Genomic DNA, 13,556 nt, shown 5'->3' on the forward strand with positions numbered 1-13,556 from the left:
GAACTCCAGAAGCAAAAGTCCTTCATCATCTCAGAAGACAGTTGCTATGACTTTGCCTGCATATTTTTCTGTCTTGAACCTTTTTAGGGTGGAGGATGACTTGTGTTTCTACTGCATTGACTCCAGTTTGGACTTTGGATCTCTCTGATAGACCCAAGTCTCATTTCCAGTTACCAAACGATGAAAAACCCACCTCCATCCCACTACCTTCCGGCCCCACTCTTCAGTTTGAGTTTTCAAGCAAAATCCTAGGCATCATCTTAGACTCCTCTCTCTCCTTCAATGATCACCTCAACTCCCTGGTAAAAAAATGCTTCTTTAGCCTCCATATGTTGAGGAAAATAAGATCCTGCTTTCATCATTCTCATTTCGCCATCCTCGTTCAATCCACCATCCTCTCTAGACTGGACTACTGCAACTCCATCTATATCAGCCTAACTAAGAAAAACCTCCATAGACTTCAGCTAATTCAGAACGCCGCGGCCAAGCTTATTTTCGCAAAAGGCAAGTTCGATCACGTCTCCCCACTCCTCTCCAAGCTTCACTTGCTCCCAGTATACTCCAGAGTCCTCTATAAATGTGCCTGCATAGCCTTCAAGATTCTACATGGCGTCCTTCCTCCCGTTATCCCACTCTTTTGGAATTCCTCAAACCCACTCTCCACTAGATCCTCCCAAAAACTGAAACTATCTTTCCCATCTATAAAAGGTATATCCCACGCAGGAAAGCTTGGAACATCCCTCCCCTTTAGAACCACAGAACTCTGGAACAACCTCTCATCCCCGCTCAGAAATTCTAGCTCCTTCCAAACCTTCCGCAAACACTTGAAAACTTGGCTCTTTTCAAAAATCTAATCACCCCCCGTTCTCTAGTACCCTGTCCTCTCTCTATCTTCTCAGTCCCTCTCCTATATCCATCTTTGTAGTTCCTTTCCTCTCAACCTCTGTAAACCGTGCCGAGCTCTGCGCTTGCGGAGATGGTACGGTATACAAACCTAAGGTTTAGTTTAGTTTAGTTTAGTTTACTTGGTCTTCACGGAGCATCTCAAAGTTCTCTGACAGCACTGGAGCCTTCTTGGAACTATCAGTATTCTTGGAACCCATCTAGTACTAACCTTGGAAATGCCCAACTTTTCATGAATTATTTTCCAAACTGTATCTGCCAAGATGCCCATTTCTTCAGCTATTTGGGAAACCTTAAATTATATCCTCGACTTTCTTGCACATCTCTGTGGAAGTTGCTTTCATAGGCCATCCAATGTGAGGGTCATCTTCTTCAATAGACTCTCTATCCCACTTAAACTGTGTGTCCAAAATTTTACTTTGTAGTATGATGGGGCATACTCACCATAAACTGAAGTCATGTGATCATTTATTTCCTTTGGCTTTTTCCCTTCTTTTGTGAGAAAGTTTACCTCTGAACAGTGCTCCAAATCTAGCAGTTTCTTACTTGATTCGCACGAGACTGTCCTAACATCCTGTCTCTTGGAATGTTAGACTCGCACTGAGCCAGAACTGTGCATGAGTAACCTTACATGTGCTTCTTGTGTCTTTGGAACAGTCGTGATGATGCCAACCACTACAGGCAGAAACAATGGCCAAACTATGATGAATCCATACCTGGTAGATACAAGGTGAACCACCTGCCGTTAGTACATTGTAAGAAAATCTATCTTCCAGCACTTCACATAAAACTGAGTCTGCTGAAAAATTTTGTCAAGGCGATAGACAGAAATGGTGATGCATTTCAGCACCTAAGAAGTACTTTTGGTTTCAAGAAAAGTGAAGTCAAAATTAAAGAAGGCATTTTTGTTAGACCCAAAATCCTTGAACTGATCATTGATGATGCGTTCAAACAGAAGCTGAACCCAGCTGAATCAGCAGCATAGGAAGCATTCATAAAAACATAGAAGATGACAGCAGAAAAGGGCTACAGCCCATCAAGTCTGCCCACTCTGCTTACCCACCCCCTGTCTATGCCCTAATGACCCAATTTCCTTATCTTGACCCTCGTGCTGGTTGTTCAGAATTTTCTTTGTAATCACAGATCAGAGAATTATGCTGAACTTCTGGAGAACATGCTGACAGTATATCAGCTAATGGATAAAAGCAACAAAAAACAACAGTAACTTCAGTGGAAAGACATTAACAAAACAAAAACAAAACTGCAGTAAATGTACAAGGTACAGGAGTTTTATTCAATGAAGTAAAAAAAAATAAAAATAAAAACAATAATTATCAATAAAAACAATACAGTATCCAAAATTAGTCCTTAATGTTAGAAGGTGCGGACCCGACACGGTTCATGTTTCGAAAAACACTTCTTCAGGGGTCCTATTGAAAAATGTAATGGATTATGGAGTGAAATTTGAATAAGTGTTAAAAGTGGTGCTACATCAATGGTGCTAAAATATTTGCTGATAAAGTAAAGGAAAAAACTTAGGCCTCCTTTTACAAAACTGTGATAGCAGTTTCTAGCGCGGGGAGCCACGCTGAATGGCCCACGCTGCTCCCAACGCTCATTGAGTTCCTACGAGCGTCGGGAGCAGCATGGGCCATTCAGCATGGCTCCATGTGCTAGAAACTGCTATCGCAGTCTTGTAAAAGAGGGGGTTAGTGAATGTGAGAGACCAATAGTGAAGTGGACCATGAGTGATGAAATAAATACTAGTAAAAAGTGTTGTAAACTATTATAAGGTGTTATAAAAGATAAAATGGGTGCCAGAATGTCACTTAAAATATACTTCTTACATTCTCACCTCGATTTCTTCCCACCCAATCTTGCTGATGTCAGCAATGAGCATAGGGAAAGATTTCATCAAGATATCAAGGTGATGGAAAGTAGATATCAGAGAAAGTTCAATCTCAGTATGATAGGAGACTATTGTTGGTTCTTGCAAAGAGAGACAAATATATAGTACAAGCGTAAATGCAAGTGTCTCAAACATGCTGACATCACTTTTGTGTGAGTTAAGAGAGGCATAAATAAATAAACACTTCTCCCTCCAAATCCACGGGGATTAGGGGCAGAGCTGGCCTGCGAATATTAAAAAAACACAAATAATATTTGGGTCGGCTCTGACCCATGCCCGCTTCCCCCAGCATCCCTTAAGCCTTACCTGGTGGTCTAGCGGGTTTTGGGGGAAGGAGCGATCTTCCTACGCTCCTGCCTCGTGCAGATCAGTCATAGGAAATGGCTGCCGTGAGCTCCTGTCATAATCTCGAGAGACTACGGGTGCTCATGGCAGCCTTTTCCTATGAGTGATCTGTACAGGGCAGGCGCGTAGGAAGATCGTTCCTGCCCCGAAAACCCGCTAGACCACCAGGTAAGGCTTAAGGGGGGGTCTAAGAGGGCTTAAAAATAGCCTAAAAAATGAAAATGGATCTAAAAAAAAAAATTGCGAATAACTGAATCCGCGGATGCTGAAACCGCAGATTCGGAGGGAGAAGTGTATGCTGTAACATGTCTCCTTATTGTCTTTGTGTTTGTTTTCAGAGTAAACTCCTTAACACAAGTTTGGTGGGACACAGTTCATACTCGCAATATTGTACCGATATGGCAAACTGTCTAAAAAATCAGTAACGTGTATCTCAGAAACCTGACGTGCTAGCTGAATTTCAATTACAGATCTGAAATCAGCATCATTAAATTAACTAAGAACACCTCTTAAGTTCTCAGTAGCAAAGAAAAACTTTTTTTTTGTTGACCAGTGTTATTGACCGTGCTTCGTATAAAATAGATAATGATGGTATGGACGCTCCAGTCTATGATGCTGCCATGCTTTAGACTTGGATTTGAACAGACTGCACACATCACAGGAATTCTACATTGTAGCATCCCTACCTCTTACCTTCTGTGCTGTGTGCTCTGTAAAGTGTGAAAAAGGATCAAATAGAGAAGGAGACCTCCTGAAGACTAAATTATCTTGAGTGTGATGGGAGTGGGAGAAGGATGGAGATCTAGATCTCCTAATATTACGAGGGGCCACTGAAAAGTTCTCAGCCCAACCAAGAAGAGAATGGCGTGGAGCTATGAAACTTATAAGTTATTCTACACTTCTTTATCATTGAAATGAAAAGTGTCAAGTGTGCAATAACTTATAAGTTTCATGGCTCCATGCCATTGTCTTCTTGGTTGGGCTGAGAACTTTTCAGTGGCCCCTCGTTCAAGTTTCAAGTTTATTTATAGCTTCATATACCGACCATCCTACTCCCATTCCCCATCACACTCAAGCAATTGGGCTGGGCTAAGAACTTTTTAGCAGCCCCTTCGAAGTAGATTATTGGATGACCCAAACTAAAAATGTGTATTAGATCATGCAAAATGAAGAATTGTTATTTGTGTGTCTCCTAAATGCTCTAGGTCATCAAGGAACCACCACCACCTCCACCACCTGAACCTGTAAGTAAATGTGTTTATTTATATAGTATAAACAATACACTTTTGGTCATTTCAAAGGAATGTTACAAACCTACTGGGAAGATGGGATAGTTCAGTGTTCTTCATTGTCTAGTCGGTTAACCCTAAGTCCAGCTGTCTCACTATCTTACTTGAATATGAACTCTCTACTGTCTTTTCCAGAAATTGGCCACTGGTGCCTCCTCTGGAACAGCTTGCCTGTTTTTTTTTTCTGGCACTATGCAGTTCTCAGTGAGTTTGAGCCAAGTGGTGCCTGACCTCCCACACTGTTCTCACTAGACTGAGAATTGCACAGGAAGTTTGGCAGTGCACAGCTAAAACTGAGAGATGCTGGAAGAAAACAGATCAGCTGTTCTACAGGGGTTGTGTCAGAAGAACGCATCTAACCAAGCGAAGGGTAATTAGCAAACTGAGGAAAGAGCTGACATACAGGGAGGGAGAGGAAAATGGAGTTTGAGGCTGGCTGGGTTGAGATTGGAGAGAAGAGTGCGTTGAGGAAAGACACTGTGGCCCAGATTCTCTAAATGGCGCCGATATTGGCAGCTGCCTAAAAAGCAGCCGCCGATCACGTGTCAATTACGCGACAGCGCCTTTTAGAGTATCGCGCCTCTGGGAAAGATAGGCCCCCAAAATGTAGGCCAGGGTTTTCAAGGCCTACGCTTCTGGCACCTGTCTTTGCTGTGATTTGTGCCTAGGTAAGCACTTTACAGCGCCTAACGCCACTTCCAGCATTAGCTGCATCTATAGTGGCATTAGGCACTGGTCGATGCCTCCGGAGGCATGATCCCATCACCTTTTATTTAGTCATCGGTAGGCGCTTTAAATTTGATGTTGTTTGCTGTTTTAAATGGCATTTCATGTTAACTTAGGTGCAGGCAGGGAGTCATTTACAGAAGAGCTGTGGGAAGGGGAATGAGAAAGTTCAGTGGAAATTCATTAAGGGAGAGGGGGAAGGTGATACAGGTTAAGGGGACACATTGCTGTTTTAGTTACATAAGATGCTTTGAGGGTGGCTGAGCAACCGGGCTGGTTGAATTGTCAGAGCGGACCCCTCTGGTCAGGGCACTCGACATTTTGTGCAGTGATGATTCTGGGCGCTGCACTGAAGTACTTTTGTTAAAGTGGCTTCCACTTGAAAAAGACTGAAGATCACTGATCTAGGGGGACAAAGAGAGAGACACAAAGAAGAAAACATAAATCTGCTCTCTAGGTGCAATATATCTGCTACAGCTGGAAGAGTTGTTAAGAATTATCAGTAATGAATAGAAAGTTAATTGTTCACTTAGACCTAAAGGCAGAGCATCTCCCACAGAAGTAAGAAAGCAGCGTGCCTTCATTCTGACCTCTGATGTTGTCAGTAGGGAGCACTTGGAGTTTATTGAGCAACCTTATGGTTGTGTAGGATGGAGATAAATCATTCATCAAATAAAATGCATCTCTTTAAAAGAGGGAATTATCTTATTAAGTATCATTACTACTGATGCCTGCATCGAAATGGAGGCGTGGCCTAATGGTTAGGGCTGCAGCCTCAGCACCCTGAGGTTGGAGGTTCAAACCCAATGCTGCTCCTTGTGACCGTGGGCAAGTCACTTAACACTCCATTACATTAGTTGCATTAGTCAGGTTGTGAGCCCTCCAGGACAGATAGGGAGAAATACTTGAGTACCTGAATGTTAACCACTTAGGCTATAAGTGGTTTATTTATAATAATAAAATGGTAAGCGCGCATGCGCACTCTAAAGCCGTGTTCCCTGATCCGTCGTGATGTGGCCACAAGAGTGCGCATGCGCGCTTATACGTCACCATACAACAGACGGACTGCACCTAACCGTAACTCTCCTCCTCCTTTTCTGGCCCGGCCCGCTGAAAGGGAGAGCGGCGCTGGCACGGCCACTCCGTCTCTGCGGGGCTAACAGCAGCAGCCTCCAAAGCTCCTCAGCAGCCTGTCTCGCCCCCTTGAGAAGGGCTCGCCTCCCTGCTCGTGCAGACCTCCATCAAGGAAAAACAGCACTACCGGCCGAAGTGGTTTCCCACGGTTATGTGTGGGGACGGTGGCAGTGACGGATTCTGTCACCGTGTCATTCTCTAGAACCTCACAGTGCTGAGGCAGAGAGAAAGAATGACAGACGGGGCCAGAGAGACAGACAGAAAGAAAGAAAGACAGACATCTATTCTAGCACCCATTAATGTAACGGGCTTCAAGACTAGTAAATAAATAAAATAAACATGCAAGTTGAGAAGTGCCCATATACAGTACAAAGGCTTGTATTGCCAGGGTACTACATTGAAGGAGTCCGCTTGAAAGTAATGCAATCTTGTTCATTTTTGTATTACATTTCTAATCAGTTATTGCAGTACAACAGAAAGGCAAGGAAGGTGTCTTTTCAAAAAATAGTCTTTATTCGAAAGTATGGTTCCAACAAGGATCCTAGTTTCTGCGTATAAACGCCTTCCTCAGGGGAAACTAAACAGACATACAGAACAAAAATAAAATACACTCCCCCCTCCACATTCGCAGTGATAGGGAAACAACATGGCAGCGAATACCGAAAAACCACAAATAACTTTTTGTATGTTATTCGTGGGTTTTCTGTAAAAAAAGCCCTAAAAAAGATGAAAACCACGAATAACCTGACCTGCAGCGCTGTAACTTAAAGCAGACTTAGCTTGCTGATGAAATCCAATAGCTGGAACACAAGGCACATCAAGGCTTTAAAGTATTATCCACTCCCTTCTGCTATCCAACACTCTTGACTCTACACCGTTCCATGCGTGGTGCCCTGAACACCCGAAGTATCGATCTAAATTGAACATACATTTTCACTGGCAGCTAGAGACAATCAGACAGTAAAGAGGTTGTGATCCAACAGTCTACTTCTCAGAACTTCAGCTGGGAGAAAGATGGCTGAGGGGAGCAGCGATTTCCTATGTGCAACGCCAGGAGCAGTGATGTAAATTTTGGGGCGGAGCCAGGATACAAATAATCAAAACTGCAGTTAACAAAAACCACGAATACAGAAGGGGAAGTGTACATGTAAAATATAAAATGTATATTAAAAAATTATTTATAGTATAAATATCATAATAACATGCATATATAAAATAAAAATGGGTTACACTTTGTTTAGAAACAGCACATATTCAAATAGGGACACTAAGGACCTCTTCTATTAAACTGCGCTAGCAGTTTTCTAGTGTGGGGAGCCGCACTGAATGGTCCACGCTGCTCCCGACGCTCATAGAGTTCCTATGAGCGTCGGGAGCAGCGCAGGACATTCAGCGCGGCTCTCTGCGCTAAAAACTGCTAGCGCAGTTTAATAGAAGAGGGAGTAAAAAATATAAAGTATATATCTTAAAATAGTCAGCACATATTAAATCAGAACATGAAGAGACCCTTTTTGAAAGTGAACCATTGTAAATGAAGAGCACATAAGTTGAAATAGTCATGATGTGGAAGCATATATACAGATATGGGCAAGCGACCATGAATGAGAAACAAAGGAGTGTGTGAAAATGTGATTTGTATGCTAATAAGCAACGTGCAACACGGTGATATCCTGAAGAAAGTGATATCGGATGGACCAAAAGGGCACCAAATCATACAACCAAGCACTATATCCACAGAAACAAGACCACCAACAAAATCTGGAGGCAATAGGTCCTGACGAAATGAAACAGAAACCAAAACAAAAGAGTCTGAGAGGTACCTGGTACGGAAATGCCGTAAAAACACTGCAACAAAGAAGATTAAAAGGCCAATTTTACAAATGAACGTAGTGAAAAAAATATAAAACCAATAAAGCTCAATGAGAAGCTTAAAAAAACATTTTGAAAACATTGTCCTTACCTAGACGATGTGAGAAAACGATCTCAGAGCTTGTAAGTAAATGAAGGAAAACGAGCCGCCCTCAATACACTTATAACGGCGGTGAAAAGCGTGTGTCCGTAGCAGACTGATGCAATGACATCGTCACATGAACAGAACATTTTGTAAAAAAAAAAAAAAGAAGAAAAAGCCAATAAAAACGTGATGAAAGCTAAATATATCTGATATTAAAAACAAGGATACTCTTATGTGTAAAAAAGTTTTTAAGGCATTGAAAAATTGAAATAAAAAGTATATCTTGTACACCCGTGCGCGAGAATGACCACTGTAGGTGTGGCTAATGCCAGAAGTGGTGTCAGGCACTGTATAGGCCTTGAAAACCATGGCATACATTTCCGGTACCTACCTTTGCCAGAGGCGCAATTCTCTGAACGGCACCGTCGCGTGATTGACACTCAATCAGTGGCTGTTTATAAGATGGACACCGACAATAACGTCGTTTAGAGAATCTGGGCCTTACTGCCTACAAACTAGGTATTAGTAGGTGCTCCCAGGTGACATTAACACATGGTCATTAATTGAAAAAATGAAATATCTGACATTTTCTGGCTGTGGCATAAATGGCCTTAGCCTGCAAGAAAATCTCATACAAAGGTGTGCTAAGACCAACATTTTCGAAAGCTTTGTAAAATGATACCTAGCAAGTTATACAGGTTCAGCTGGGATGCATTAGGACAGACAAACACAAACATTTCACTTTTAATAAAGGAGGTCCACTACCTGGGTTTGGAAAAATCATATTTAACAGATCAAAATTTAACTATTCACTTGTTTGGAAACTTTTAACAATGCTTCTAGCTGACTGAAGTACCCAAGTCTGAGGAATAGAAAGTTTTCGCCTCTTCTGTGTCTCCATAGTCACATCCAGATACATCCTAATACACTAAGTCAGAAGCATAACATGGCATCATGATGACAAAATGTAGTTTAGTAACCTGTTGTGATCTACTGCCAAAGCCAATGTCTTAGTCAAAATAGCAGGTGTTATCTCTCCAAGACCAAATGCGAATACATCCAGGGTATCCATAACAGATTGCTCCTGCTTAGACTCTAACTCAGATCTATGTATTGCAGGCAGGTAATGCAGTTTAGTTATTGATGGAAATGCATCTGAAGGAACTTTTAAAACACTTATCTCTTTAACGTATCATTAGTTACGTATCACCATCAAAGACTTAGATATGTAATTGCTTGAGGTTCCAAGTTTCCGTGTAGACAGCCTCCTTGGTTTAAGATCCTCCACTTTCCAAATAATGAGCCACAAATTGTGGAATTCATTCATTTCACTGGAACTCTGTAAAAATGGATTCATTTTACTTTTTGCAGAAAGCAACTTAAAGCTTATTTATTTCTGAACACTTTTCTTTGACTATCATAATAAGTGCCAATTAAGGGCTTGTTAGCTCCAATACTTAAATCGTCAGAGCTCATTAACTAATTATTTGGGGCACCGACCTAGGAGAGCGGTCCTTTGTAGAATCTGGGGGATAGTGTCTTGTTTTCAACTATATTCATTGCTGTTCCTAGAGAAAAAAACTAATCTGCTTCTCCGTCATCGTATCAATACATGATTGTCCTTTGTGTGAACCGACTTTGCCACTTGCTTGGTGGAATGTAGATTTTCACACACACACAGCTCCTTCTGTTCTGCTGGATGCAGATTCTGGGTTGAAGGTTTGTGCACAGCTGAGTATAAATAAAGGTCACCCTTAACAGAAAAATGGTTTCTAACTGATAGGTTGCAGCTGTGAGCACAAGACTCCTTTTTATGCTGTTGTTGCATCTGTACAATGTCATTTTCAGAGCTGGTGCCTCAAAAAGTGCTACTGTAACACACTGAACTATTGCTTACACCCCGTGTTGCTTGCATCTCATAGCAAACTACATCTTCTTATTTCTCTTAGGAATCTGATGATGAGGATGGACTACCAAAGAAAAAGTGGCCAACTGTAGATGCTTCTTATTATGGGGGCCGAGGAGTTGGGGGCATTAAACGAATGGAGGTAAAGAATTTTTTCATAATAGCGGAAATGATCTTATCCTTTAAGATAAAAAAGATATTCAGTGCTATCTAGACAGACAGGAATGGCTCCTGGCCATTTAACTAGCACATAGCCGGCTAGCCGACAATATTCAGTGGGGAAGGATGTAGTGAAAGCAGTTAGCTTTGCAGGGTTTAAAAAAAGGTTTGGATAATTTCCTAAAAGAGAAGTCCATAGGCCATTATTGAGATGGCTTGGGGAAATCCACTGCTTATTCCTAGGATAAATATAATAAAATTGTTATGTTCTAGATAGCCAGCTTCCTTATGCTGAATATCTGGCTCAGCGGATTAGCTGGTTCCCAGCTATATCATGCAACATAACCAATCACTGCCAATATTCAGCAGCTCGCCAACTAAAGTTCAGTGGCCAAACGCAACCCCTAAAAGGGTGGTATGTCTTTGACTTTTGAGACATAGTTGGCTAGCCACTGAGTATTGGTAAAGCTGGCTATATCTTGGCTGGCTAAAAACAGACTGGACATTCAGTGCCAGTGGCTAGATACTGCAACTGCATTAAATCTCCAGTATCATCATGAGTGCAGGAGATCTCCAACAATCTCCAGCGATTTGAATATGAGCCTGATTGAGTTTATGTTTTGTTTAGGGGATTTTATCCTTTTTATTTTGTCATAAGAACTTTCTTCTTTAATTTCAACTTGTTTAGCTCATGCTGAACCACTTTATGCGCTAATGAATCGATGGTTAGCTCTGAATGTTGAGTTAACCAGGCATTAGCTGGCCAGCTTAAAAAAAAAAAAATTCAATGCTGACAACTGGATATTGCCCGGCATTAAATATCTAAGTTCAGTGCCAGCAGCAGATATTAACAGCACTACCCACCACTAGCTGAATATTGGACAGAGGGATCTTTAGTGGTAGAGGTGGGATCTGAGCTCTTGTTTCCCAGGTTCTCATCCCTTTGTGCTTATCAATGTGCCACTCTTGCTTCCAATAGCACTGGAGTGAAACCTATTCCATATGTAATGTTCCAGCATTCTTCCTATGTCCATTTGATTGGATTTTTCACACATACAAAACAGGAAAAAATATGTGTCCCAGGTCATATTAACCATTGCATGAGGTGAGGCTCAGGGCCAGGGCACCAGTGACTAAGAGCACCAAAATACGTAGTCTCTGACCTCACCTGGTCTACAGGTTAAGCCTTTTCTCCCCCCTCCCTGGTCTGGTCTCTCTCCTCCCCCCTCCCCATAAGTCTGGCACCATTCCCTCACCTCTCTCATTCCTCAACCATCTTATAACTTTTATGTTGGTTGCTGGTGGGAGCAGCAGCAACATGACAAGCTGCCTTCAGCCAGCCCATGAGAGGGAGAGAGGCCAAACCCTAGATGGGAGATAGAGGGGGCGCTGGAAGTGATATGGGGGTAGGAGGATGCTACCAAAGCAAGGTGGCTCAGGGTGCTGCTATCTCTTGAGCTGGTCTTAATGTGTCCTAAATTCATATTAAAACAAATTCTAACAGTGCTTAGAGACATAAAGAGACATTGTATGCAAATTATAATGCATATGTTCATATTAATTAGGTAAGATGGGGTGATAAAGGTTCAACGGAAGAAGGTGCTAAACTAGAAAAACCCAAAAATGCTGTTATCAAACTTCCAGAGCAAGAATATGAACCTTGGGAGCCAAAACCTAAAAAGTACTCTCCACAAAAAGTACCGCTGGAAAGGAAATGGTACACTCCAATAAAGGTAAGCGTTGTTGGTTTGCTAGATTATTAGAGCTCAACAGTTATTTAATTACTCAATGAAGCAATTTCTTATATTGAGACCCCGGGCAGTTCAGTTGGGGGCGACTTTTGTCCTAAGATACCCCTGCAAGTGTGTGATAACCTATAAGAATGATAGATATGTTTTCTTTGAACTGCAACAGCTGTCTAAATTTGTTTCAGCTAGAGAGCAATTATCATCAACTACATGAATTTTGCTGCTTCTAAGATAGCTCAAGGATATTTGCTACTTGTTTAGAGCAGTCAGGCCTACATTTTTCGTTTCCTATTATTTGATTCCCTATGTTACAAACAATACAAAACACAGCCCTAAGACTCATCTACTCAAATGAAAAAATACGACCACATCACAGAAGCATACCACGACTCACACTGGCTCCCAATACAAGCAAGAGTACACTTCAAATTCCATTGCCTACTATTCAAAGCTATAAATGGAGACAGCCCAACCTACTGGAACAACCAACTAACTCAAACTACCTCAACCAGACACAGGAGAACCCACACACTATTCACACACCCACCTACCAAAAATGTCAAACGAAGAAGAGTGTACGACAATCTAGTAGCCACCAGAGCAGCAAAACTGGGCAGACAACTCACAAATCTCGACCACAGACTACAAAACCTTCAAAAAAGAAACAAAAACCCTACTCTTCAAAAAGTACATTAAACCTCTATAACAGAACCAGAACCCCCCAAACTTCACCCAAAACACCATCTACATAGCAAATCAAAAATATTCAAACCACTCATTAGACATTTACTAGTATCTTGACAATTCTCTTGTAATCCACCAAATGTATTTTGTAACATCTTGACAATTCTTCTGTAATCCACCTTGATCCGAAAGGTAACAGTGGAATACAAATCACTAATGTAATGTATGTTTAATTTCAGTTATATTTAAGCTACGTCCCCAATTATAGTGGACTAACTATATCTTGTATTTAGGAGATTTCTTATAAAGATTTTGGGTCTTTGTATTTCATCTAGATGATATTTTTCCCTGTTTGACTTTTTATGATGTCAAATGTTAAAATACAAATAAAGAATTAAAATACTCAAAGCTTTATGAGCCTGTTACTGAACTTTTATGGTGAACTCAATTTTACAGGGTAAACTTGATGCTTTACTGGCTCTCTTTCGACGCGGTTATGATCAAGTATCGCTGATGAGACCCCAGCCAGGAGAAAAGGTAAGAAGCAGATGGAGTCCTAACAAATATTTGCAAATTTGAATTTTATTTCATATATATTTCTTAAAGCATGTGGCAGGGCATTTTAGAAAGGGCCAAAGATCTTCATGTACACAGTGTATCAAGTAAGCAAGCATTGTTCATCAGGGGTGTCCTGACTTGAAAAAGGTTGAAAACCACTGCCCTAAACCACAAGTTCAAAGTTCAAGTGGTAAAGTCACCAGAAGCTCAAGAATTATATTTGCAAAAATCAGTCTTCATT

The 13,556-nt window shown here is 41.4% G+C and overlaps 1 protein-coding gene across 1 annotated transcript in view; it reads left to right on the forward strand.

The window, feature by feature from the left end:
* The window catches only part of ANTXRL (ANTXR like), a 125,780-nt gene that overhangs the window by 95,072 nt on the left and 17,152 nt on the right, over nt 1-13,556 (forward strand). The window contains exons 14-17 of the mRNA XM_033943828.1: nt 4,363-4,401; nt 10,210-10,308; nt 11,891-12,058; nt 13,214-13,294. Coding sequence (XP_033799719.1) covers nt 4,363-4,401; nt 10,210-10,308; nt 11,891-12,058; nt 13,214-13,294 — 387 coding nt within the window. The remainder of the gene's footprint in view (nt 1-4,362; nt 4,402-10,209; nt 10,309-11,890; nt 12,059-13,213; nt 13,295-13,556) is intronic.

This window comes from Geotrypetes seraphini, chromosome 4 (genome assembly GCF_902459505.1).
Source record: "Geotrypetes seraphini chromosome 4, aGeoSer1.1, whole genome shotgun sequence".
Lineage (NCBI taxonomy): Eukaryota > Metazoa > Chordata > Amphibia > Gymnophiona > Dermophiidae > Geotrypetes > Geotrypetes seraphini.